Source organism: Heptranchias perlo, chromosome 8 (genome assembly GCF_035084215.1).
Source record: "Heptranchias perlo isolate sHepPer1 chromosome 8, sHepPer1.hap1, whole genome shotgun sequence".
Taxonomy (NCBI): Eukaryota; Metazoa; Chordata; class Chondrichthyes; order Hexanchiformes; family Hexanchidae; genus Heptranchias; species Heptranchias perlo.
The window spans coordinates 81,541,430-81,568,673 of record NC_090332.1 but is presented as its reverse complement, the minus strand read 5'-3'; the positions used below and the strand labels follow the sequence as shown (position 1 = coordinate 81,568,673).

Here is a 27,244-nt window from a genome sequence, read left to right as displayed (position 1 = left end):
TTCTTCATCTAAGAAATTGTGACCTCTGAAAATGTCAAAAGAAACAGGGCCACTTCAAACACCCCTCTCCCACTGAGAGTGCTTCCCACTACCCTGCTTTTCCTCCTGCGCCCTCATCCCCAGCCAAGATTGTCCCTTCAAGGTACTTTTCCATATCCTTCTTCCCCTGTTGATACTGTTTCGTACGATCCCTCAATCCCACTATGGTTATTCCTCATTCCTCCCCTACTGAGTTAGTTTCCTGACCCCCATGCCCCGCTGAAGATGTGGTCCCCCTTGAGCTAATTTCCTGGACCCCTCTCCGTGCTAGGCTATTTGTTGTTCCCACTTCCCCGCTTGCCTGAGGCGGTCGCCTGGTCCTGAATCTAAACAATCGGGAGTTAAAATCGCGGCAGGCAGGAGCAGTTCAGGAACGCTGCAGAGAGTACCCAAACGCTATTTTAACCCCCCTGCACGCATCGTTCCCACCGAGCGCGTTGGGTTAAAAGCGTACCTCAATTTGTATTAAATATTACGATTGGATCCTGTGCGCTGTTGCTCTTGGGAGGCAGTACTAGGAGTTCATAACTATTTGTGCATCTGCACAGATCCCAGACAGACGCTGAGGGCCACAGATCTTGTGCATGCATTTAACACTTGGAAGCATAAGAATGGACAGCCCAGAGACAGTGTAGAAACTGTAAAAGAGGGCAGAACCAAAGCTGGGGCAAAACTAATTGGATGGTTTTCCAACAGGATTTGGGCAAGTTGAAAAATTTTATTCCTGGACAATTTCAATTCATGTGCGTTTATTACTCTTTAAACTGTTTTTTATGGATATATAGTCGGTTGTCTCCGGCAGGCATAAAAAAATGTTTGAGCAATTCAACTGGTTGGTTTTGTGGTACTTCCTGGTTTATAAACGGTAGCGGCAAAAGAAATTAAAGGATTTGATTGCTTGGTTTTCTTTTAGTTACAGAATTCAAAACATATGTGCCACTTGCAATTGGAGAATTTATGATTGTGCAAACTGAATACTAAAGGAACTTGCTGCAGAAACACATTTGTCCCATGCATAAATTAATAGCTAGTCATTGGTTAAGTGGATTGGATCAATTTTTTTCCTGTATGTGGAACAGTAAAAGCTATTGCCAACAATTAAGAACTGAAGAGCTCATAACATGTACAGTATGATGCGAAAGTCTTTAAAGGAACAGTTTCCCAAGTAGCTTTTGCCTGGTTTGATACTTGAATAATTGTTTTGTAACTATAAGTAGGTCCTAAAATTATACTATGGGATTCTAATATATGAATACTTAGCACATTTGTTTCAAATTACTCTTTTTCGCATTTTAGCAGAGAAATTAAACCATTTATTTTAAGTTGGTTAACACCTTCACTAAAATAGCAGGGAGGGGAATTTCAGATGTATTTATCCATTAGCATCCCATGATGTAATTTCAGAACTGTATGGGCCGATTTTCGCAGCCTTCGCCTGGAATTAATGGGGTGATAACGGCCTCAATATGGGGTCGGTAGCCTTACTGTCCCGTTACCATCAAAGATGCAGCTGGCTCCATTTTGAAAGGGGCCAGGTGTCCAAAGCGCCAACGGATCCTATGATGTAAATAGGACCCTAATTGCCCTTTTTTGGACGGAGCTGGTCGACGTCTGCGCCGTGCACTCTCCGACCAGATCCACGGGTGATGGAGCCGAAGAGGCCCGCCAAAGGTAAGTGCCGAATAATTTCTGTGGGCCGCTGCCACCCAGGGACCTCTGCCTTACACAACCGTGCCACCACCACGGCACCCACCACCTAACTTACCTTGCAGGCGGCCACCCCAGTCTGATCTTGAGGCCACGCAGCTTGTCTGCCAAATTTAAATGAGGCCAGGGCCTGAAAATTGCAGGGCCCTCTTTGCCACCGGAACGGTCAACCATCCTACGAGGTTTGCCAGTCGGCTGCCCAAAAGTCACAATCGGCCCCAATATAGATATGTATTATTTTTAAAAAGAAACATACAAAATACTGCTGTTTTATTTTAAATGTCTCAGAGATGTTATCACAGATTTTTAGCAAGATCCACAGTGTATACAAACTCAGAGGTGTTTTTGAGTAGTTATGTACTAAACGGACAGATGTTCACATTTTTCTTCCTCATCTGTAAGCAGATAAAAGACACTCTGCCCACCAGTCGTGCCTCTTTCATTCGAAGCAGCAACAGTAACTTAATGTGCTGCACCAATAATAATTTTTGGGGTCAAATTCCTCTCAACAAAACAAAAAGGAGAATGCCTGTTTTTCTCCATAATTAACAATCTGCAAACAAAATCACATTCTTAGAGATTGTGTTTCAAAGCCATGCCTTCCTGCAATTTTGTTAGCTGGCTGCTAATTACAGAGAAAAGCAGGCATTCTCCCATTTCCAAAAAGAGGAAGAAAATCACTCTTTTTATGTAGCATGCAATACAAGATAGTAAGCATTCTAGGAACATAGGAACAGGAGTAGGCCATTCAGCCCCTCGCGCCTGTTCCGCCATTCAATTAGATCATGACTGATCTGTATCTTAATTCCATCTACCCACCTTGGTTCCATAACCCTTAATATCCTTCCCTATTTTGACATTTTCAATTGACCCCCAGCCTCAACAGCTTTTTGGGGGAGAGAGTTCCAGATTTCCACTACCCTTTGTGTGAAGAAATACTTCCTAACATCACCCCTATCAGCCTAGCTCTAATTTTAAGGTTATGCCCCATTGTTCTGGACTCCCCCACCAGAGGAAATAGTTTCTCTCTTAGCCCCAGTATCATTCTGGTGAATCTGCACTGCACCCCTCAGAGGCCAATATATGTTTCCTGAGGTGCGGTGCCCAGAACTGAACACAATACTCCAAATGGGTTCTAACCAGAGCTTTCATTTTTGTTACCAGTCTCTCATGTGGAACCTTATCGAATGCTTTCTGGAAGTCCATAACATCCATAGACACTCCCTTACCTATGGGACTGGGATGTTATAGCTATTACTGAAACATGGCTAAGGGAGGGGCAGGACTGGCAGCTCAATGTTCCAGGGTACAGATGCTATAGGAAAGGTAGAGCAGGAGGTAAGAGAGGAGGGGGAGTTGCGTTCTTGATTAGGGAGAACATCACGGCAGTAGTGAGAGGGGATATATCCGAGGGTTCGCCCACTGAGTCTATATGGGTAGAACTGAAAAATAAGAAGGGAGAGATCACTTTGATAGGATTGTACTACAGACCCCCAAATAGTCAACAGGAAATTGAGGAGCAAATATGTAAGGAGATTACAGACAGCTGCAAGAAAAATAGGGTGGTAATAGTAGGGGACTTTAACTTTCCCAACATTGACTGGGACAGCCATAGCATTAGGGGCTTGGATGGAGAGAAATTTGTTGATTGTATTCAGGAGGAATTTCTCATTCAGTATGTGGATGGCCCGACTAGAGAGGGGGCAAAACTTGACCTCCTCTTGGGAAATAAGGAAGGGCAGGTGACAGAAGTGTTAGTGAGGGATCACTTTGGGACCAGTGATCATAATTCCATTAGTTTTAAGAAAGCTATGGAGAAGGATAGGTCTGGCCCAAAAGTTAAAATTCTAAATTGGGGAAAGGCCAATTTTGATGGTATTAGACAGGAACTTTCAGAAGTTGATTGGGAGAGTCTGTTGGCAGGCAAAGGGACGTCTGGTAAGTGGAAGGCTTTCAAAAGTGTGTTAACCAGGGTTCAGGGTAAGCACATTCCTTATAAAGTGAAGGGCAAGGCTGGTAGAAGTAGGGAACCTTGGATGACTCGGGAGATTGAGGCCCTAGTCAAAAAGAAGAAGGAGGCATATGACATGCATAGGCAGCTGGGATCAAGTGGATCCCTTGAAGAGTATAGAGATTGCCGGAGTAGAGTTAAGAGAGAAATCAGGAGGGCAAAAAGGGGACATGAGATTGCTTTGGCAGATAAGGCAAAGGAGAATCCAAAGAGCTTCTACAAATACATAAAGGGCAAAAGGGTAACTAGGGAGAGAGTAGGGCCTCTTAAGGATCAACAAGGTCATCTATGTGCGGAACCACAAAAGATGGGTGAGATCCTGAATGAATATTTCACATCGGTATTTACGGTTGAGAAAGGCATGGATGTTAGGGAACTTGGGGAAATAAATAGTGATGTCTTGCGGAGTGTACATATTACAGAGAGGGAGGTGCTGGAAGTCTTAACGCGCATCAAGGTAGATAAATCTCCGGGACCTGATGAAATGTATCCCAGGACGTTATGGGAGGTTAGGGAGGAAATTGCGGGTCTCCTAGCAGAGATATTTGAATCATCCACCGCTACAGGTGAGGTGCCTGAAGATTGGAGGGTAGCAAATGTTGTGCCTTTGTTTAAGAAGGGCGGCAGGGAAAAGCCTGGGAACTACAGACCGGTGAGCCTGACATCTGTAGTGGGTAAGTTGTTAGAGGGTATTCTGAGGGACAGGATCTACAGGCATTTGGAGAGGCAGGGACTAATTAGGAACAGTCAGCATGGTTTTGTGAGAGGAAAATCATGTCTCACGAATTTGATTGAGTTTTTTGAAGGGGTAACCAAGAAGATAGATGAGGGCTGTGCAGTAGACGTGGTCTACATGGACTTCAGCAAAGCCTTTGACAAGGTACCGCATGGTAGGTTGTTACATAAGGTTAAATCTCATGGGATCCAAGGTGAGGTAGCCAATTGGATACAAAATTGGATTGATGACAGAAGACAGAGGGTGGTTGCAGAGGGTTGTTTTTCAAACTGGAGGCCTGTGTCCAGCGGTGTGCCTCAGGGATCGGTGCTGGGTCCGCTGTTATTTGTTATTTATATTAATGATTTGGATGAGAATTTAGGAGGCATGGTTAGTAAGTTTGCAGATGACACCAAGATTGGTGGCATTGTGGACAGTGAAGAAGGTTATCTAGGATTGCAACGGGATCTTGATAAATTGGGCCAGTGGGCCGATGAATGGCAGATGGAGTTTAATTTAGATAAATGTGAGGTGATGCATTTTGGTAGATCAAATCGGGCCAGGACCTACTCCGTTAATGGTAGGGCGTTGGGGAGAGTTATAGAACAAAGAGATCTAGGAGTACAGGTTCATAGCTCCTTGAAAGTGGAGTCACAGGTGGATAGGGTGGTGAAGAAGGCATTCGGCATGCTTGGTTTCATTGGTCAGAACATTGAATGCAGGAGTTGGGATGTCTTGTTGAAGTTGTACAGGGCAATGGTGATGCCACACTTGGAGTACTGTGTACAGTTCTGGTCACCCTATTATAGAAAGGATATTATTAAACTAGAAAGAGTGCAGAAAAGATTTACTAGGATGCTACCGGGACTTGATGGTTTGACTTATAGGGAGAGGTTAGACAGACTGGGACTTTTTTCCCTGGAGAGTAGGAGGTTAAGGGGTGATCTTATAGAAGTCTATAAAATAATGAGGGGCATAGATAAGGTAGATAGTCAAAATCTTTTCCCAAAGGTAGGGGATTCTATAACGAGGGGGCATAGATTTAAGGTGAGAGGGGAGAGATATAAAAGGGTCCAGAGGGCCAATTTTTTCACTCAAAGGGTGGTGAGTGTCTGGAACGAACTGCCAGAGGCAGTAGTAGAGGCGGGTACAATTTTGTCTTTTAAAAAGCATTTGGACAGTTACATGGGTAAGATGGGTATAGAGGGATATGGACCAAGTGCAGGCAATTGGGACTAGCTTAGTGGTATAAACTGGGCGACATGGACATGTTGGGCCGAAGGGCCTGTTTCCATGTTGTAACTTCTATGATTCTATGATTCTATAAGTTCATTAGATTAGTTACCTCCTCAAAAAATTCAACTAAGTTCGCTAGACATGACTTTACAAATCCATGCTGGCTCTCTCTGATCAGTTCATGTTTGTCCAAGTGTTCAGTCACTCTGTCCCTAATCACTGATTCTAGTAACAGATATTAGACTAATAGGCTTATAATTTTGTAATTTATCTCTCCTATCCTTCTTAAATTGACATTGACAATTTTCTAATCCAAGGGGACAATTGCTGAATCAAGAGAGTTTTAGAAGATCATGACAAGAGCATCTACAATTTCCTCACCTTTTTCTTTTAATATCCTGGGGTGGAAACCATCAGGTCCTGGAGATTTGCCTATCTTTAGTCTCATTATTTTCTCCATTACCATTGTTTTACTTATATTAAATCTAGTAAGTTCCTCCTCATGATTTATTTTTACTTTTCCTCGTATCTCTGATACTTTATCTTCATCCTCTATTGTGAAGACTGATACAAAGTAAGTATTTAGCAAGTCCGCCATTTCCTAATTTTCAATTACAATGTCACCTGCATCTGTCTTTAAAGGGCCCTACATTATCCTTAGTCAACCTCTTTCTCTTAATAGACTTGTAAAAACCTTTAGTGTTGCCCTTGCAATCTACTGCAAGTTTTTTCTCGTACTCCCTTTTTGCAGCTCTTACTACTTTCTTTGTAAACAATTTTACAACACCAAGTTATAGTCCAGCAATTTTATTTGAAATTCACAAGCTTTCGGAGGCTTCCTCCTTCCTCAGGCGAATGTGGAAATGAAAATGTGGAAATGTGGATTTTCATTTCCACATTCACCTGAGGAAGGAGGAAGCCTCCGAAAGCTTGTGAATTTAAAATAAAATTGCTGGACTATAACTTGGTGTGGTAAAATTGTTTACAATTGTCAACCCCAGTCCATCTCCACATCATACTTTCTTTGTATCCTTTTGCTGTTCTTTATATTTCTCCCAGTCCGCGCGATCTCTACTGAATGATTATTTTTTCTAAGTATTCACAAGGAAAACCATGAACAACATGCCCTTCCCAAAGTTAACGCTGGCAAAATTAGTGACTTTGATATAAATGAGATAAAAGTCCTAGGCACATGAAAAGGGCAAAGAATGAATCGGCAGGAATAAATGCTATTTATAACCGAGTGCTGTAAGAGACTAGAGACGTGATTTGCCAGGCATTGACAATTTTTATGAAGGAGTCATTGGACACTGCGGAGGTAACAGTAGATTGCAAACGGGCAACATGTGGTTGCCTGTTTGTAACATATTCTAAAAGGGTGATAAATGAAAAACAGGCAATTACAGACCCATCAGTCTTACTTCAATCCTATGTAAAATAATGGAATCAATTATCAGATGTAAACTTAAAGCTAATGATACAATAATAACTTAGTTAACAGCAGTTGACATGGATTCAGAAAGTGAAGATCTTGCTTGACCAACATCTTTGATTTCCTGGAGGAAGTAATATCCCAAGTGGACTGTGGTTAGCCAGAAGTACATTTAATTAATGAAATTAGTTAGGCAAAAAGCTGTGGGAATTCAGGTAAGGATTTAGGATGAACTTTAGTATGGGTAAGAAATTGGTTCAAGGACAGAAAACAACTTGTTATAGGAGTTATGTTGAAGTCAAATTTGCAAGTGATATCAAAGTAGGACAGTGGAATTGGAGAATTACATAGAATGTACAGCACAGAAACAGGCCATTCGGCCCAACGGATCCATGCCAGTGTTTATGCTCCACATGAGCCTTCTCCCTCCCTGCTTCATTCTGAAGTGTGAAGGCAGCTCAGAACTTACATAATAAATTGAACAAAATATGTAAGTAAGCAGAACAATGGCAGATAAAACTTAATAAGGACAAGTATAAAGTACTGTACATAGAAAGGAAAAATGGGTGATACATGTACTCCATGAATGATGTTGCAATTATTACGGATGAAATTGAAAAATCCTAGAAGTCTGAGTAGAATCGATGTGCAACATGTCCAACTAATGGAGAGCAGCAATCAATAAAATCAATGAAATGTTGAACCATATAGCCAGAACAGTAGAATACAGGTCAGAGGAAGTCATGAGCACATTGTAGAGTGCTCTCGACAGACCACACATTGAGCACTGAGCAGAGTTTGAGACACTGAGACTCAAGGGAGGCATTCAAGTATTGGAGGCAGTGCAGAAAAGAAGTCACAAAGTTGAACCCTAGTCTTAGAACTCTAAAGTTGTGAAGGAAGACTAGCCTGGAAAATAAGCATCTGAGAGGATCTTATAGAGTGAGATTGTAAACAGTACTGCAAAAGTAAGTATTGAAAATTATTCCACATTACATTGTGAGAGTAAAATAAGGGACCACAGGTTCAAACCACAAAAGGTTAAATTTAGGACTGATATAAGGAAGTCTTTCTTCACACTGGGAGTGGTCAACACATGGAATAGCCTCCAGGATAGATTAGTGGAGGTAAAAATCCTGCAATCATTTAAGAACCAATTAGATGCTGCAAGGGTCGTTCTGCATAGATGAATTAAGAGGGGCTAAATGGTCTTTCTCATCATAAATTATCTTGTGGCTTGTGTATGTCAAACCCAATAATGTCATAATTTCCCAGAGAGAGACTTATAAATCTAGGGGTAAAACACTTTTATGTTTTATTTTAATCTTGCCAACATTTTCATTCTTCGAAGTGTGAACGAGACTTTTAATTTTAATGTAACATTTTCCAAAATCTCAATTGCTTTCACAACAGTTATCAGTGTGAGATCTCCCTGAAAATGATCATGAGCTAAACTTTCTTTTTAACCCAAAACAACTGGATTGTAATTTTTATTTTAATCTACATTTTATGGGGACTAGCAATATTAATGAAGGCATCTTTTAAAAATATCTGTTGCATACCTGTATTTACTGTGGGCATCACTGAGGAAAAAGTGTTAACAGTAGAATCTGAAGTACCTCCAGCAATATCGTCATCAGACATAAGCTGACCACCTCCATCTGGTAAGTTGTATGTAGCTGGTAGCTCCAGTACACTACTCCACTCGGATGGATTGCTTGAAAAATCTTCATTTGTAGACATGATCCTGTTGGAGAAAAATGAAGAGATAATTCATGAACTCCTAAATACATAATTTATGCCACAGAATGCAAGGTCCATGGCAACTCTGCTATAAAAAAACATATTCTTGCTTAGGATGCAAACACTCTCACCTCTGAGTCACAAGGTTGTGGGTTCAAGTCCCACTCCAGAGACTTGAGCACAAAATCTAGGCTGACACTCCAGTGCAGTACTGAGGGAGTGCTGCACTATCGGAGGTGCCGTCTTTCAGATGAGACGTTAAACCGAGGCCCCGTCTGCCCTCTCAGGTGGACGTAAAAGATTACATGGCACTATTTTGAAAAAGAGAAGGGGCATTCTCCCTGGTATCTTGGCCAATATTTATCCCTCAACAAACATCACTGAAACAGATTATCTGGTCATTATCTCATTGCTGTTTGTGGGATCTTGCTGTTCACTAATTGGCTGCCGCGTTTCCTACATTACAACAGTGACTACACTTCAAAAGTACTTAAATGGGTGTAAAGAGCTTTGGAACATCCTGAGGTCGTGAAAGGCGCTATATAATTGCAAGTTCTTTCTTTTACTTTACTAGTTTATTCTTCCCTCACCCTCGAGTTCACATAGCTGATTTCCGTTATAAAAATGTGGGCGTAGGAATTTACAATGGCAAAAAGTTGACACTGACGTGCGATGAAAAGAATGACAACAGGAAGCAAGGTTTGTAGACAGGAAGTGTGCAGACGCGAGTTTTTTTTAATAAGCGATAGTTAAATAGCAACAGTGACTGCAATTTGGAAAGCCGAGGTTAGACACAAAACTGAAACACTATAGAGCCATTACTGCTGCTCGGATGGTAAAATTACAGTATGTCAAGTTTACATAGGCAATTTCTATTATAAATGTAGACACAGCAATTTGTAATGGGGGAGGGAAGGAAGAAAGATGCCAGCTTGAATGGGGTGGACTGGGAGAAGAGTGCCAGGTTGAATTGAAAGGGGAGGAGAACAGTACCAGTATGAATGGATGGATTGGAGGAGGAAAGAATGTCTCTGTGAAAGGATAGGGAGTTGGATGAGATGTCTCTGTGAACTGGTTCTAGGGGGGCTAGAGTGCCTCTGTGGAACTTGAGTGAGGCGGTTCAATGTGCGAGTGTGACTGCCAAGGTCACTTATGGGGAAGTGATAGTCTGGTTGATCTGTTGAGAATCCGAGTATTACTTTGCTTTTCCTTTCTTGTAGATGAAAAATCTATTACAAAGTTTAAAAGTGTTTAAAATTAAGCAGAATGTATAACTTTTAATGTAAACGTTCAATTTTTTTTCAGGGGAATATATCCCAAACCCCACTAGAAATGCACACTAACTTGGTACCTTCAATCTTTATATTTCACCCTTCAAGCTTTCACGTAAATGCTATTTTTTTGTCCCTGAGGCAGTATTAGGCCTCAAGCCTCAATCCCCCACCCTGCAATTCTGCCCGATTTCAGACGGGATTGCGGAGGAAAATTGCCCCCAAACTCTCTTCAGTCTCATAAGAGCTGTAGTTCTTTTCTGGTAAGACGTTTCCTTGAAGTACAGTCACTCGAACAGCCCAGGATGACCCTTAATGACATTTCTCTCTTCCTATCTGTAAGTAATACTCGGCTTCCACTTGGAGCTATTCAATTTCACAATGGCTAAAATCAGGAACTCAGTGTGTGGAGGATCAACAGGTGTCAATCCATGTTCTGGCACATTGTGGCACATTCCATTACCAATTCACCATGCCACTTTACAAAGATGAACTGTAGATAAATGTAATTTACTTGCCTTTAGTCGCAGTGAGATCGCCAATGTGAAGCGCTACTCCAAATGGCAATTACTGTTAAAAGTTTTTACCAGCTGCTAAAAAGGGTACAGTAATTACTCATTATAATTTTGGAGTAGGTGCATTGGCAGACCAATTCATAACGCTACGACAGTAAAGGCCAGAGGTTTGACGAGCTGTGTCAGAGATTCACTGATCTCAGCCAGCCAGATACCTCCTCACAGGAGGGGTAAATACTGCACAAGAGAATTGTCCCTGGGCCTCTATTATGTGGATTCTAGCTGGCAGTGAAGAGCTGCATTTCCAGAGGGATTTGAGCAGATCAACAGCAAGAGGCATAACGTCAGAGGGATTGGGCCAGAATTTGCTGGCAAAATAACGACGCGTTTAATGCCCACGCCACTATTAGCGTGTAAATCATCCAGAAACTAGTGGCGAGGAAGAGATACACCATGTGTTGCAAATCACCACAAATTGCTGGACGATTTGCACAACTCCACCGTTAGCTTCGCAAAAACGGCAGCTCACCCTCAATCTCCCCGTGAGTTTCAAGAAATTGCGGCATTTGCACATTATTTACCAATTAAATTTGCTGCAGAAAGTTAAAGCTGGTACTTAACAGCACAAGGATCCTTTTAATAACGAGATTTATGTTCCTGCAATGCCACTAAACCTCTCCAGCCCAGAAAGGGAACAATTGAAACTGTGGCGTCTCATTCCTGCAGGTAGTAAATTGTTCTTTCTGTCTCTTTTTTCTCTCTCTCGTAATCCAATCCTTCTTTCTCTCTCTTTGTTCCTCTTTCTGTAGCTGATTTGACTCTAATTCACCCTACTTCCTTCTCCGTCGTTTCTCTGTTTCTTTCTCAAGCCTTAAATCTCATTGTTTAAGGAGGCAGACTTTTGGTCCCATCGTTCACCAAGGTCCCAAATGCCCCGTTGCCCTCACTACCGGCTTGCACACAACAATATGCAGCGCAAAAAAAATTTCAAGGTGAAGGGTGAGGGAAAAAGTCTAACTAACAGGGTTTGCCACGAAATGCTCCGCTCCAGTAAATTCTGGGCCGATTTGTTCTCATTTTTTAAAAAAGCATCAAAAAATGTCAGTGTGTTTGGAATTTCACCATGGCTCTGGTTGCATGTATACCTAAGCCTTTTAGATTTCATGACATTCAGCCAATGACAGGCAGTTGCTTCTAATCATAACTTCTGCTTTACTGTGGTCGCAGCCCACATGTTGAAATGTTGTTATGAAACTAAGGCTATGAGTCACATCCTGGTCAGCATCCTAGTTTGCTCAATAATTTACATAGAAAAGATGACGATGTATTTGTTCTGGTAATTAAATGCTTTCGTTGCATCTGTGGACAGTGTCACATGAACACATCCTCCTTGACACACACTTGACTGGTAAGTACGTCTCAAAAATAGTGAAGCTTTTCTTTTGTTCCAGATAGGTAGACAAATAATGCAGACATTTAATATGGTAGCTTCAGCTGCCCAGTTATGAATATCATATTTCTGTTACATTGAGGTAGAATTTCCGCAAGGATTCCCCAGTCTCCGGTCATAATGTTGCCGGAAGATTGGCTGTTTATGCCATTTCTCTGGGTTACACTCATAGAATGATGCAGCACAGAAGGAGGCCATTCGGCCCATCGTGATGCTGTCCATTATGTGACTCATAGCCTTAAAACAAAACTTTAACATATGGGCTACGACCTCAGAAAAGCAAAAGTTTCCCCCATAGTTATGACAGGGGATCAGAAGTACTCCCAAGGAAATTCCAGGCAATTGCGTTTAAGAGTTTGGTTATTGAGTTTGGCAGTAACCCCTGATGTAAAGCGCTTTTGAGCAATATATAACTTGCATTTATATATTGCTATATAAATGCAAGTTCTTGCTTTCTTTCTGACTTGAGCCTTGTAGATGATGGGATCTGGAGGAGAGCTACTCGTCACAGAGCAGCCAGCTTCTACGCTGCTCCTGTAGCCATGCTATTGATATCACTGCTGCACTCAAACTTCTGGTCAATGGTGGGGGACTTGGTGATGGGCCTTCAAAGCTCTGGGGGAAGTGGTTAGGACTTTGCTTGTTAGAGATGATCATTGCTCGGCACTTATGTGACGCAAATGTTATCTGCTACTTTTCAGCACGTATAGTATTCTACTTTATTCGAGTGTGTATTTTTCCTGAGTAAATTTTTCCTTTATTATGTCTCACTGATGATATTAATAAATCTCTCATATTTAGGTGGGTTGCCACTGCTAGCTCACTGAAAATATCCAAACGCAACAATTTCTTTAAATCTGTAAACGATGTATTTATTTACACAATCAGGTGTCAACATCAGGAAAATATTATGGGGTGAGATTTACGATAGAGATGAGTAGCGCATATTGTAAACCCCATTTAAGCATCTGAAGCAAAGTTTACTTTTCGGAGTGAAATACACTACATTTTTAAGTAAAGTTCGTGACTATTCAAATGGATGAGTCCTGAAAGATCTGCGACCGAAAGTTAGAAAATTCATCTGCTTCACTGAAAAAATCATTATCAATAAACCATAATAAAGATCAATTTCCAACAGGTATCTTAACTATTTTGCGATAAGGAAGAAATGGATCCATTTTGCTCAATAATCTTACTAAAATTCATCCCTGGAAATTGATAACTCGGTGCCCTGCTTTGTTGCTTACCATTATATATGCCCAGGTTTCTCAATAAGGTAAGACAAAGCACTGGGCCTTGGGTTAGTACAGTAATGCTAATTTTAGCAGGGTGGTCTTGTGGCTTTCGGCGTCTAGCAAGAATCTCTGACTGCCTCCTTTGAACTGTTTGTACCTCCTTATTACTTGCTGTATTGCACGTAGATTTTATGTATTTTTGAGGAATGCTTCCTGTTTTCTCTGGCAAGTTGTTACTGTGGTGTTTCCTCTCTGTTAATGTGCTTAGAGAATTATTTTACCTTGTGACAGTGTTTGTATTTTAAAGTGCTTCCATGCTCCACTGTTGCATTTTTGAAAGTCAAGAGCTGATTTGCTCTTCACTAAAATGCTATTTGCAACTCCCATATTGTGTAGAGAATCTCTGAGAAAGACAAATCCCATAAGCTGCATTTTTAACTGAAAATGACACCTAATAAAACATCTGCTGTAGCAGATAGCGCTCCTCCTGCATTGATCTTCTTCCCTAGGCTGTCAGATTCCTTTTGCTGCTTCTCTTTGATCAGTGCTATCTTTTCCTCGCAAAGATTCTGGTGCAGTCAGAGTCCAGTCGAATCTTTCACATGACTCCCTCCTTCTCATTTCACCTAAAATCAACGACGTAGTAAGATGTCCCAAGGCGCTTCACAGGAGCGTTACCAAACAAAATTTGACACTGAGCCACATAAGGGGATATTAGAACAGGTGACCAAAGGCTTGGTCAAAGAGGTAGGTTTTAAGGAGCATCTTAAAGGAGCAGAGAGAGGTAGAGAGGCGGTGATGTTTAGGGAGGGAATTGTAAAGCTTTGGGCCTAGACAGCTGAAGGCATGGCCGCCAATGGTGGAGTGAAGAATATTGGGGATGTGCAAGAGGCCAGAAATGGAGGGGCGCAGAGATCTCGAAGGGTTGTAGGGCTGGAGGAGGTTACAGAGATAGGGAGGGGTGAGGCCATGGAAGGATTTGAAAACAAGGATGTTAATTTTAAAATCGAGGTGTTGGCAGACCTGGAGCCAATGTAGGTCAGCAAGCACAAGGGTGATGGTGAACGGAACTTGGTGCGAGTTAGGATATGGGTAGCAGAGTTTTGGATGAGCTCAAGTTTACAGAGGGTGCCAGGTGGGAGGCTGGCCAGGAGGGCATTGGAATAGTCGAGTCTAGAGGCAACAAAGGCATGGATGAGGGTTTCATGCAGATGAGCTGAGGCTGGGGCGGAGATGGACGATGTTACGGAGGTGGAAGTAGGCGGTCTTATCCAAAGACCAGTTGTCTGTCCTGACAAACGAGGAAACCACCTAGCTTACTAAGGCATGTGCAAATGGAATAAGCTGCAATGGCTCATGTGGTAAGCTCGGAGGAGAATGGAAAGGTTGAATCCATGCTTGTTTTTAACAAACCACTCTCTCTGCCCCCAGGCTACTGTATCAAGTTCCAAAGGGGTGCTAACAGAAATGACTAAATGTAGGTGTCCCTATTCTGATGAGACTTATAGCTGTACAATGTAATGTGGGTGACAGTAGCAGTGCGCACATTTAAACAGCCTGACCCTTCACCTCAGTTCAAATTTCGAAGGATCCTGAAAATGGCCCTGTTAGTCACTGTTCACTGCTCTTGGAGCGACATGAGGCAACAATTCCCAGAATCCCAGAAATGTTGAATTGGGCTGAAAGGGCTTGTTTAACGGGTGCACCGCTGATATCGAGCCCCACTCCACTACCTTTTCCCAGTGCTGCTTCTGCCCACAGGCAAGTTGGATTAGGATGGAAAACCAAGAGCAGAACTGGAGACCCAATCATGAATGAAAAAATAAGAGCGCCCCACACACACATATCTTGGACTGCAAAAAAATAGTATTTTAGATACATTTTAGTATCCATGAACAATACATAATGCTCAATTATTTGAAAAAAATTGTGTAGTATATTTGGTAGTCTTGGTCTGAAGGACTGCTGTGAAGAGAGTGCTCCTGGTGAGAGGTTAGTTCGTGAGAGCCCTGAAACTGTGATTGATAGTTTGTGAGAGCCAGAGTATTTTTCAAGAAACTGAAAGACTGTTACTTCGTGAGAAGCTCAGAGCGAAGTGACAAACAGGCCGTCCCTCTCAGAAACGAACGAGCAGGAGGTGGTTCCGTGGAACTGATAGAATACCAGACTGTTCACATAAAAAAAAAACTAACTAGCAAGTTATGATTTGCCCAGTAGATGCTGAGGGAATCAGCACCGGTCGGGGATTGGTGCCTTTGCGGACTAAACGTTCAGGGACTCGAAATTTACCCATAAACTCCACAGACTCGCTAAAAAAAGGACCACTTCTGTTGAATTTGTGAGCCTTGCTTTGTGGATTGCTTAGTTTATGGTGAGGTTGTTAATCCAGTGACGTTTTGAACCTGTGAGCTGGCAGTTGGTTAATCAGATATCGTAACATCTATTGTAACATTAAGGTACTGAATGTGTCAAATGTAACACAGTTTGAACTCTCCAATACAATGCACCTGGAGTAAGGGGCAAAGTTCCCTGTTTACAACTAAAATATGTCTCATGGGAACATAGGAACAGAAGTAGGCCTTTCTAGCCTGTTCCGCCATTAAATCAGATCATCGCTGATCTGTACCTCGACTCCATTTACCCGCCTTTGATCCATATCCCTAGATACTCTTACCTAACAAAAATCTATACATCAGTTGAAAATTTCTATTCTTTAATCTCTGCCGTGCCTATGTAACCTGAATTCCCTCTGTGTCTATTTGCGTGTGCATTTTGGCTGCCGCCACAAACCTGAGCCCATTACTTCTATTTCCCTTGTCTTTGTCTTGGCCCCTCTCAGGCCCTTCTCTCCTATCTGCTCCCCTTCCTGTCACCCAGTCATGCCACCTTCCATTTCGCCCTCTTGGGTACTTCCCCCCCCACCCCCCCACACCCCCAACCCATAAACAGGCTAAAGCAGACTGTTCACAACCTCGACATCCTATTCAATTCCGAGCTGAGCTTCCAACCCCATATCTTCTCCAACACAAAGTGCCTACTTCCACCTCCGTAATATCACCCGCCTCCTCCCCTACCTCAGTGCATCTGCTGCCAAATTCCTCATCCATGCCTCTGGCACCTCCAGATTCAACTATTCCAATACTTTCCTGGCTGGCCTCTACCCTCTGTTAACTTCAGCTTATCCAAAAGGCTGCTGCCTATATCCTATCCTGCACCATGTCTTACTCACCCACCATTCCTGTCCTCACTAACTTACATTGGCCCCATCCTGGCCTCATCCTTCTCTATCTCTGTAAGCTTCTCCAGCCCTACACCCCAGCCTCGAACTTTCCATTTCTCTGACTCTGGTCTCTTGTGCATCCCCAACTCCTTCATCCCACCGTTAACAACGTGCCTTCACGGTGGAGTCATTTAGACTCCATGCTCTGGAATTCCCTCCCTAAGCCTTTCTGCCTCTTCACCTCTCTCTTCTCCTATCTTTCCTTCTTTGACTCAATATCCATTTTTTTAAAGCAGAGTGGGATGTTGTTCTACATTAAAGGCACTAGGTAATGTTGTTGATGGTGATAGTATTGGGTATACAGCACTTTACAATGAACAGTTGAGAGATCTATTTCATTAAGCATGTTTGGATACAGCGCGTAAAGTGCATGTACATTAATCAGAACCCTTAGAAGCATATTTCACAATAGCCTTCTATAACAAAAGGGGTACCTTCATTAAAAATATTTGTCATATATAATGCAATGATATGAATCACATTGAAATAAATTAGCACCTTGCTAGCATTAGGATGAAAATAGCACATTTTCCCTCCTCCAATGTCCGTATAAAAATTTTTAAACTCTTTTATTGCAAGATACAGAAATGATGAAATATCGTATCTTACTCTTCCCAAAGATGTGTGTGCCCTCCTGACTTCAGCAGCTATTTTCGCAAGTACTGCCTACTTTGGAATGATGTCTCGGCACCAGACAGGAAGCATTCTGCTCTCCCTGGATTCTCTTGTCTATGGTGCCTTCTCAACCAGTGAGAAAGCGTTATGAAAACAAGCTTTGTGTCAATAAAACTCTTTCATTCTAGGATAAATGTGGCTGAACTTTCATCATTGGATATCAACTGCACTGATGTTAAAAAAGAAACAGTTTAGTCAAAGGAAAATTCATCAAAGTCTAACTCCAATCCACTGATTCTTCCTTCAGCATCACTTACTACATGAATAGGAACACTGTGATTAACAGCTATTTGTTAGCAAAACCTGAAATATTTACTTTGAAGATTTGTTTTAATGAGAAATTGAATTGATCAGGAAGGACCAAAAAGCAGTGTCCTGAGAAAAAAACTTGCTGAATTCCTCCTCTCTCCCCAGTTTGACCTGTTCTGCATTGCTTTTGTTGGGGGGGGGTGATTTGGATAGGGTTTTCTTTTTCGATTTATCACAAATGTACCTGATCAGACTTTTGCACTGTCAATAAACAAAAATATCTGAGTGAAAGGTCAACAGATAGTTTAAAAACCACTTCCTCGAAGCAAAACTACTAAAGTTTTACCACTAAAGTGATAGCGTGCAGCAATAAAAAAAATTCTAATATGAGGATAAGCACAAAAGTAATCACTCACTGCTGGCACCATAATTCAGCAGCTGTCCTGGGCTTTCATGGGATCCCCCAAACAAGCAACAAATTGTACATGACATGTTTGACATACTTACACTTTCCAGGATATCTCTCAGGCCAGCACAATATTTTTTCTCCATGTAGAAGGGAGAAAAACAGCCACTCACATCAAAACCACAACAGTTCTATTCATGCATGGAGGAATTTACCCTCTACCTCCCAGTCCTGAGTAAGCATATTAATCTAAGATTACAGCTGTTTTTTTTTTAAATTGCATCTCAATATCAGTTAAATATAGGGTAGCGCACTGTCGCTTGCAGTGACACCTCAGCATTGAGGTACTATCATAAACCTTGTGAGCAAAATTCACCTCAACCTAATTAGCATACAGCAAGGTCCCAGAAATAGCATAGTATCTTCCAGCACAGCAGGAGGCCATTCAGCCTGTCGTGCTTGTGCCAGCTCTTTGAAAGAGCTGTCCAGTTTAGTCCTGCACACCAGCTTTTTCCCCATAACCCTGCAAGTTAGTCCTCTTCAAATCCATGTTCAATTGCCTTCTGAAAGTTCCTACGGAATCTGATTCCACCAACGTTTTAGGTAGTGTGTTTCCGATCTTAACAACCCTCTGTGTGAAAAAAATTCTCCTCATTTCCCCTCTAGTTCTTTTGCTAATTATTTTAAATCTATGACCTCTGTGAGATAAATGGTCAGTTAATCTGTTTTGGTGGTGTTGGTCGAGAGATAAATGTTGGCCAGAACACTAGGTGAATTTGAGTTTGTGCGATAGAGTAAAATGGGTGTTAGCGACTCCGCAGCCTGAGTTACATCTCTCCCGATTTTTCTTACCATCGATTTCAAAGTCAAAATCTACCCCCTGTCTTTCTTCAAATAGTACCATGCAAAGTGCAATGGTAATATATACAATAAAAAGGAACATTTTGATTATAGGTGGAAGCTTTGTTCGGATCATCGGTGAGGTCACATTTGAGCACTTCCTCTTCTAAAGCTAAAGTGTTCAAAACACGTCAAATCCAGCTGCAAGCTCTTTTTAACCAGTGCTGGCTTCTTCTTAAACACGCAAAAAACGATGGGGCAGAAATTGGTCCCTGTCGCACCTGTTTTTTTGGGCGTGAAAATGGGGCCAAGCAAATGTAAGATCTGGAAAGCAACCAGCCACGGTAGATAAGTGGAGATATGGGAATGCATAAATATGCAAAAGGTTTTGCTTGATCAGAAAGAAATTATGTAGAAAGAAATTTCCCTGAGGGGAATTAAAGGAATGGTGTCTGGTGGTCCTGCCCAGTGCCAGACCTGCCAGTAAAACCTGGTGAGATGGTATGCTGTGCAGACTGTGGATGGCTTGATTGGCCTGCTCTCATTCCTTGCTTTCTTATTATTGTACGGAGTGAGTACATGTAAGTAATTATACAAATAAAAAGCAAAGAAAACTGCAAATGCTGGAAATCAGAAACAAAACCAGAAAATCCTAGAGACACACAGTAGCTCCGTCAGCATTTATGGAGAGAAAAAGACAGTTTAAGGTTCAGACACTATCCAAAATGTTAACCTTTTTCTCCCTGCAGATGCTGACTGAACATTGTGTGTTTCCAGCACTTTCTTACCTAGAATCATAGAATTATAGAATGGTTACAGCACAGAAGGAGGCTATTCGGCCCGTCGAGCCCATGCCAGCTCTCTGCAAGAGCAACCCAGCTAGTCCCACTACCCCCCCCCATCTTTCCCCGTAGCCCTGCAATATTTTTCCCTTCAAGTACTTATCCAATTCCCTTTTGAAAACCACGACTGCGTAAAAAGGTTTTTCCTCACGTTGCCTTTGGTTCTTTTGTCAATCACCTTAAATCTGTGTCCACTGGTTCTTGACCCTTCCACCAATGGGAACAGTTTCTCTCTATCTACTCTGTCTAAACCCCTCATGATTTTGAACACCCCTGTCAAATCTCCTCTCAACCTTCTCTGCTCTAAGGAGAACAACCCCAGCTTCTCCAGTCTTTCCACGTAACTGAAGTCCTTCAACCCTGAAACCATTCTAGTAAATCTTTTCTGCATCATCTCTAAGGCCTTCACATTCTTCCTGAAGTGCGGTGTCTGGAATTGGACACAATACTCCAGTTGTGGCTGAACCAGTGTTTTATAAAAGTTCAACATAACTTCCTTGCTTTTGTACTCTAGGCATCTATTTATAAAGCCCAGGATCCCGTATGCTTTTTTAACCACTTTCTCAACCTGCCCTGCCACCTTCAACAATTTGTGCACATATACCCCCAGGTCTCTCTGTTCCTGCACCTCCTTTAGAATTGTACCATTTAGTTTATATTGCCTCTCCTCATCCTCCCTACCAAAATATATCACTTTGCATTTCTCTACGTTAAATTTCATCTGCCATTTGTCCGCCCATGCCACCAGCCTGTCTATGTCCTCTTGAAGTCTACCACTATTCTCTTCACTGTTTACTACACTTCTAAGTTTTGTGTCATCTGCAAATTTTGAAATTGTGCCCTGTACACCCAAGTACAAGTCATTAATATATATCAAGAAAAGCAGTGGTCCTAGTACCGACCTCTGGGGAACATCACTGTATACCTTCCTCCAGTCTGAAAAACAACCATTCACCACTACTCTCTGTTTCCTGTCCCTTAGCCAATTTCGTATCCATGCTGCCAGTGCCCCTTTTATTCCATGGGCTTCAACTTTGCTGACAAGCCTATTATGTGGCACTTTATCAAACGCCTTTTGGAAGTCCATATACACCACAGCAACTGCAGTGCCCTCATCAACCCTCTCTGTTACCTCATCAAAAAACTCTATCAGGTTAGTTAAACACGATTTGCCTTTAACAAATCTGTGCTGGCTTTCCCTAATCAATCCACACTTGTCCAAGTGACTGTAAATTCTGTCCCGGATTATCATTTCTAAAAGTTTCCCCATTACTGAGGTTAAACTGACTGGCCTGTAGTTGCTGGGTTTATCCTTACACCCTTTTTTGAACATTTGCAATTCTCCAGTCCTCTGGCACCACCCCGTATCTAAGAATGATTGGAAGATTATGGACTGTATCTCCACAATTTCCACCGTTACTTCCCTCAGCAACCTAGGATGCATCCCATCAGGACCTGCTGACTTATCTACTTTAATTACAGCCAGCCTTTCTAGTACCTCCTCTTTATCAATTTTTAGTCCAAATCTTTTACTGTGATTTGGACAGCATCTTATTCCTTGTTAAAGACAGATGCAAAGTACTCATTTATTACCTCAGCCATGTCCTCTGCCTCCATGCGTAGATCTTCTTTTTGGTCCCTAATCGGCCCCACCCCTCCTCTTACTACCCATTTACTATTTATATGCCAATAGAAGACTTTTGGATTCCCTTGTGTTAGTTGCCAGTCTATTCTCATGCTATCACTTTGCCCCTCTTATTTCCTTTTTCACTTCCCCTATGAACTTTCTATATTCAGCCTGGTTCTCACTTGTGTTATCAACCTGCCATCTGTCATACGCCCCCTTTTTCTGCTTCATCTTGCTCTCTATCTCTTTCATCATCCAGGGAGCTCTGGCTTTGGTTGCCCTACCTTTCTCCCTCGTGGGAATGTACCTAGACCGTACCCGAACCATCTCCTTTTTAAAGGCCGCCCATTGTTCGATTACAATTTTGCCTGCCAATCTTTGATTCGAATTTACCCGGGCTAGACCCGTTCTCAACCCACTGAAATTGGCCCTCCTCCAATTAAGTATTTTTACTCAAGAGTGCTCCTTGTCCTTTTCCAGAACTAATCTAAACCTTATGATACTGTGGTCACTGTTCCCTAAATATTTCTGTTTAATTTAAGTAATTATATGGGTGTGGCCCACAGTGATAGCTTTCAAAATGAGATCAATGGTTTTATTGGTATCCCCTGTTGAAAGGTTGCTCTGTAGAGTCCAAGAATCTCTCATTTTGACAGCATGTTCAATGCTAATGGTTTCTATTAGTGTTGGGCAGGGGAATTCCTATAAAGCATGTTTGTCAGGCAGCACTAAATTTTGTAGCTTTTAGATTTAGTAAAGCAAACTGAAATCTATTACTTTCTTTCTCAAACCATCCCATCTCTGAACTTTCCTGAAAACAGGAGGCAAAAGCCGCATACCCACAGCTGATGACAGTCTGATAAATGTCAGCACCATACTGAATTCCAAAGGTCAGCAAAACATTCATAGCTTTGCACAAGCCATTTAAACTTATGTAGTTACATAATGAAAACATTTGTAACATAATAATGTGACATACATTCTTCAACACCGCCACATATCAAATACTGCAGCACTTACTAACTGTTGTATGACAGGCTTAAGAGGACAAATTTATTTATCTGAATTGCTACACAATTCTGAGTATTGTAAAGGGCAATACCAGTACATTTAAACTGGTGCCTCTCAGTCCACTCCTGTTCCTGTGCTTTCTGCCTTAAAATCATTGGTCACAGACAGGATGGAAACACACTTTAGCCATGATTTTAACCCTGCCCACCTGACGGGAATGGGGTAGAAGGGCAGTTAAAAGAGCAGTAGATTTGTAGATTATTTATTGCTGCTTTCCCGACATGCTCCAGCCAACCACCATTTTAAACGCGGTTGATTACAAGCGGGAGCCTCGTGAATATATTAAAATCGGAAGCTATGACACAATTAGGACCCCAACGCCATAACTAAAAATGGCAGCAGTCCCGCCCAGTGCCAGACCTGCCAGTAAAACCTGGCAGATCCAGAGCCAGAAGAGACTTAGAAAATTAAAGTATTTTTAATTGTTTTTGTTTCCTTGTGGGTCAGGAGGAGCAGGAGTGCTCCACCGGGCTCCACAAGGAAACCTTGGACCTTTCCAGCCCCAGGCTTCCCTCCCCCTTCCCTGACCATGTTGTCCTTCCTGACCCCCCCACTCCCCCGCTAAGCACTTAACTGACTGCCAGGGATCGTTCCTTCGAGTCGCTGATGGCGGCCTCCTGCCATTCAAGAACCCCCTCCCGCCCGCCGGCCAGCTAGTGCTTCCCGTCAAGTTTGGACGGGAGATTTACGGGGCAATGCAGATGAGGGCCGGGAGTTAAAATCTCCTGGCCTTCACACTGCAGAGGGCTGCACGATTTTCCGTCCTCCTCGGTCCCCGCCCGCACGACTCCTGCCCGGTCTTAAAGTCCAGGCTCTTATGTAAAATTCTCTCTTTAAAGGCATTATAAGATTGTAGCTGAAGTAATGACAAATTCATATCCTATTGCCCTTTCATTGTAATTACTCCTTTTCAAATGTCATACATGAGACTGTTGGGCTTCAATTTTCATAGAAAAGGAAACTGAATTGTGAAACCCAATGCAAAAAAAGAAGGGCAAGGGGATATCGAGCTGGAAGAGGATGCAGATAGGGTGAGGTGAAGCCATGAAAGAATTTCAAGAACTTTCTTTCTTGTGTGGCTTCCCCTTCACTTTTGCTATAAATTTATAGTTAATGAATGAAAGAACTTGCATTTATTCAGCACTTTTCACAATCTCAGGACGTCCAAAACCGCTTTATAATCAATGAAGTACTTTTGAACTGTACTTACTGTTGTAATGTAGGAACCGCAGCAGCCAGTTTGCGCAATAAGGTTTCCGCCCCGCCACAGGACTGAAACGGCCTTTATCAAAGTCACAAATGACATTCTATGTGACTGTGACCGTGGTAAACTATCTCTTCGCATCCTTCTCGAACTGTCTGCAGCCTTTGACATGGTTGACCGCACCATCCTCCTCCAACACCTCTCCTCCATCATCCAGCTGGGTAGGATTGTGCTCACCTGGTTCCATTCTTATCCACCCAGTCGTAGCCAGAGAATCATCTGCAATGGCTTTTCTTCCTGCTCCCGCATCGGTATCTCAAGTCCCCCAAGGATCTATCCTTGGCACCCTCCTATTTCTTATCCACATGCTGCCCCTTGGTGACATCATCTGAAAACACATTAGGTTCCACATGTATGCTGACGACACCCAGCTCTACCTCATCACCACCTCTCTCAAACCCTCCACTGTCTCTCATTGTCACATCGCTTGTCCGTGGATGAGCAAAAATTTCCTCGCACTAAATATTTGGAAAGCCGTAGCCATTGTCTTTGGTCCCCACTACAAACTCTGTTCCCTGGCCAGTGTCAGAAGCTGAATCAGACCGTTCGTAACCTTGGCGTCCTATTTGACCCTGAGATGAGCTTCCAACCACATATCTGCTCCATCATCAAGACCTCCTACTTCCACCTCTATATCATCGCCCATCTCCGCCCCTGCCTCTGAAACCCTCATCCATGCCTTTGTTACCTCTCGACTTGACTATTCCAATGGTCTCCTAGCCGGCCTCCCATCTTCCACCCTCCATAAACTTGAGCCCATCCAAATCTCTGCTGCCCGTATCCTAAATCACACCAAGTCCCGTTCACCCATCACCCCCATGCTCTACATTGGCTCCTGGTCCGGCAACAGATTTTAAAATTAACATCCTTGTTTTCAAATCCCTCCATGGCCTTGCCCCTTCCTATCTCTGTAACCTCCTCGAGCCCTTCAACCCTCTGAGATCTCTACGCTCATCCAATATTTGCCTCTTGGACATCCCCGATTTTAATCACTCCACCATTGGCAGACGTACCTACAGCTGGCTAGACCCTAAGCTCTGGAATTCCCTCCCTAAACCTCCATGCCTCTCTACCTCACTCTGCTCCTTTAAGACGCTCCTTAAAACCTATCTCTTTGACTAAGCTTTTGGTCACTTGTCCAAATATTTCCTTATGTGGCTTGGTGTGAAATTTTGTTTGATAATGCTCCTGTGAAGCGCATTGGAGCATTTTACCATGTTAAAAGCGCTATATAAATGCAAGTTGTTGTTGTTGTACAGCATGGTCCCACAAAGAGCAATGAGATAATGACCAGAAAATCTGTTTTACTTATGTTTGTTGAGGGATAAATATTGGCCAGGACACCGGGAAGAACTCCCCTACTCCTCTTCAAATAGTGCCATGGGATCTTTTACGTCCACCTGAAAGGGCAGACGGGGCCTCAGTTTAACATTTCATCCAAAAGACAGCATCACCGACAGTGGATAACATGAATGTCACTAGTATCCTGCATAACAACATGATTATTCAAAATACACTGCTGTCTACTCTGATAATTTAAAGTTGTTTTCTGGACTAAATTTTTAAAAATATAACGGGTAGTAAGAGAAGGGGTGGGGCCGATTAGGGACCATAAAGGAGATCTACTCATGAGGGCAGAGGGGGTGGCCGAGGTACTAAATGAGTACTCTGCATCTGTCTTTACCAAGGAAGAAGATGCTGCCAGAAGATATAGTTGAGATACTGGATGGGCTAAAATTCGATAAAGAAGAGGTACTTGAAAGGCTAGCTGTACTTAAAGTAGATAAGTCACCAGGTCCGTATGGGATGTATCCTAGGTTGCTGATGGAAGGAAGGGTAGAAATTGTGGAGGTACTGGCCATAATCTTCCAACATCTGTTGATACGGGGGTGGTGCCAGAGGACTGGAGAATTGCAAATGTTACACCCTTGTTCAAAAAAAGGTGCAAGGATAAACCCAGCAACTATAGGCCAGTCAGTTTAACCTCAGCGGTGGGGATGCTTTTAGAAATGATAATCCAGGATTAACAGTCACTTGGATGAGTGTGGATTGATTAGGGAAAGCCAGCACGGATTTGTTAAAGGCAAATCGTGTGTAACTAACCTGATAAGAGTTTTTTGATGAGGTAACAGAGAGGGTAGATGAGGGCGATGCAGTTGATCTGGTGTATATGGACTTTCAAAAGGTGTTTGATAAAGTGCAATCATCAAGATTGCGGACAAGGAATAAAGGGGGCAGCAGCAACATGGGTGCAGAATTGACTAAGGGACAGGAAACAGAGAGTAGTGGTGAACGATTGTTTTTCGGACTGGAGGGAGGTGTACAGTGGTGTTTCCCAGGGGTCAGTGCTTGGACCACTGCCTTTCTTGACACATATTAATGACTTGGAATTTGCAGCTGACACAAAATTTGGAAGGTAGTAAACAGTGAGGAGAAAAGTGATAGACTTCAAGAGGATATAGACGGGCTGGTGGCATGGGCAGACACATAGCAGATGAAACTTAATGCAGAAAAATGCAAAGTGATACACTTCAGTAGGAAGAACGAGGAGAGGCAATATAAACTAGAGTGCTCAACTCTAAAAGGGGTACAGGAACAGAGAGATCTAGGGGTATATATGCACAAATCGTTGAAGGTGGCAGGGTAGGTTGAGAAAGTGGTTAAAAAAGCATACGGGATCCTGGGCTTTATAAATAGAGGCCTAGAGTACAAAAGTATGGAAGTCATGCTGAACCTTTATAAAACACTGGTTCAGCCACAACTGGTGTATTGTGTCCAGTTCTGGGCACCGCACTTTAGGAAAGATGTGAAGGCCTTAGAGAGGATGCAGAAGAGATTTACTAAAATGATTCCAGGGATGAGGGACTATAGTTACGTGGATAGACTGGAGAAGCTGGGGTTGTTCCCCTTGGAACAGAGACGATTGCGAGGAGATTTGATAGAGGTATTCTAAATCATGAAGGGTCTAGACAGAGTAGATAGAGAGAAACTGTTCCCATTAGTGGAAGGGTCAAGAACCAGAGGACATAGGTTTAAGGTGATTGGCAAAAGAACCAAAAGTGACATGAAGAAAAACTTTTTTACACTGCGAGTGGTTAGGATCTGGAATGCACTGCCTAAGGGAGTGGTGGAGGCAGATTCAATCACGGCCTTTGAAAGGGAACTGGATAAGTACTTGAAAGGAAAAAGATTGCAGGGCTACAGGGAAAGGGCAGGGGAGTGGGACTAGCTGGATTGCTCTTGCATAGAGCCGGTGGGGACATGATGGGCCGAATGGCCTCATTCCTTGCTATAACCTTTCTATGATAATCGATAATTTGAATTAATAACACAAAAAAAAGGAATTTGCTGCTAATGAGTTGAATTTTTAGATAATTTGAATTGAGCAACCTTGAATTACTACAATCTTCTGATGTGAATTATAATTTTCTCCCAACCTTGATTTATCTCTATTGTCTGCAACCTTGGTTGTGTCCTCTACACAGATTTGGCCCTTCAGCTAGATATTATAAAGAAACGCATTTATTGTTTCACTGATATAAATCCTATCCCATTAGCGCCAGTATCGGACCTCCCAACCTGACGAAAATATTTTGAGCTTGAAGGTTCAGCCAAGTGCCGACCACGTGAGGTATC

General features: G+C 42.5%; 1 protein-coding gene and 1 long non-coding RNA gene across 2 annotated transcripts in view; one reads left to right on the top strand and one right to left on the bottom strand.

Annotated features, from left to right (window-relative positions):
* LOC137324254 (shieldin complex subunit 1-like) overlaps positions 1-9,507 on the bottom strand; it is a 117,342-nt gene extending 107,835 nt beyond the window's left edge. Inside the window, exons 1-2 of the mRNA XM_067988398.1 lie at positions 9,015-9,507; positions 8,703-8,887 (exon numbers count right to left, since the gene is read on the bottom strand). Of these exons, the coding sequence (XP_067844499.1) occupies positions 8,703-8,883 (181 nt within the window). The 5' untranslated portion in view covers positions 8,884-8,887; positions 9,015-9,507. The remainder of the gene's footprint in view (positions 1-8,702; positions 8,888-9,014) is intronic.
* A 2,542-nt stretch (positions 9,508-12,049) lies between these two features.
* LOC137324253 (uncharacterized) lies at positions 12,050-17,443 on the top strand. The gene is made up of 3 exons (XR_010963573.1): positions 12,050-12,077; positions 13,258-13,395; positions 17,214-17,443. It is a non-coding gene; the product is annotated as an uncharacterized lncRNA (long non-coding RNA).
* Positions 17,444-27,244: the final 9,801 nt, after the last annotated feature.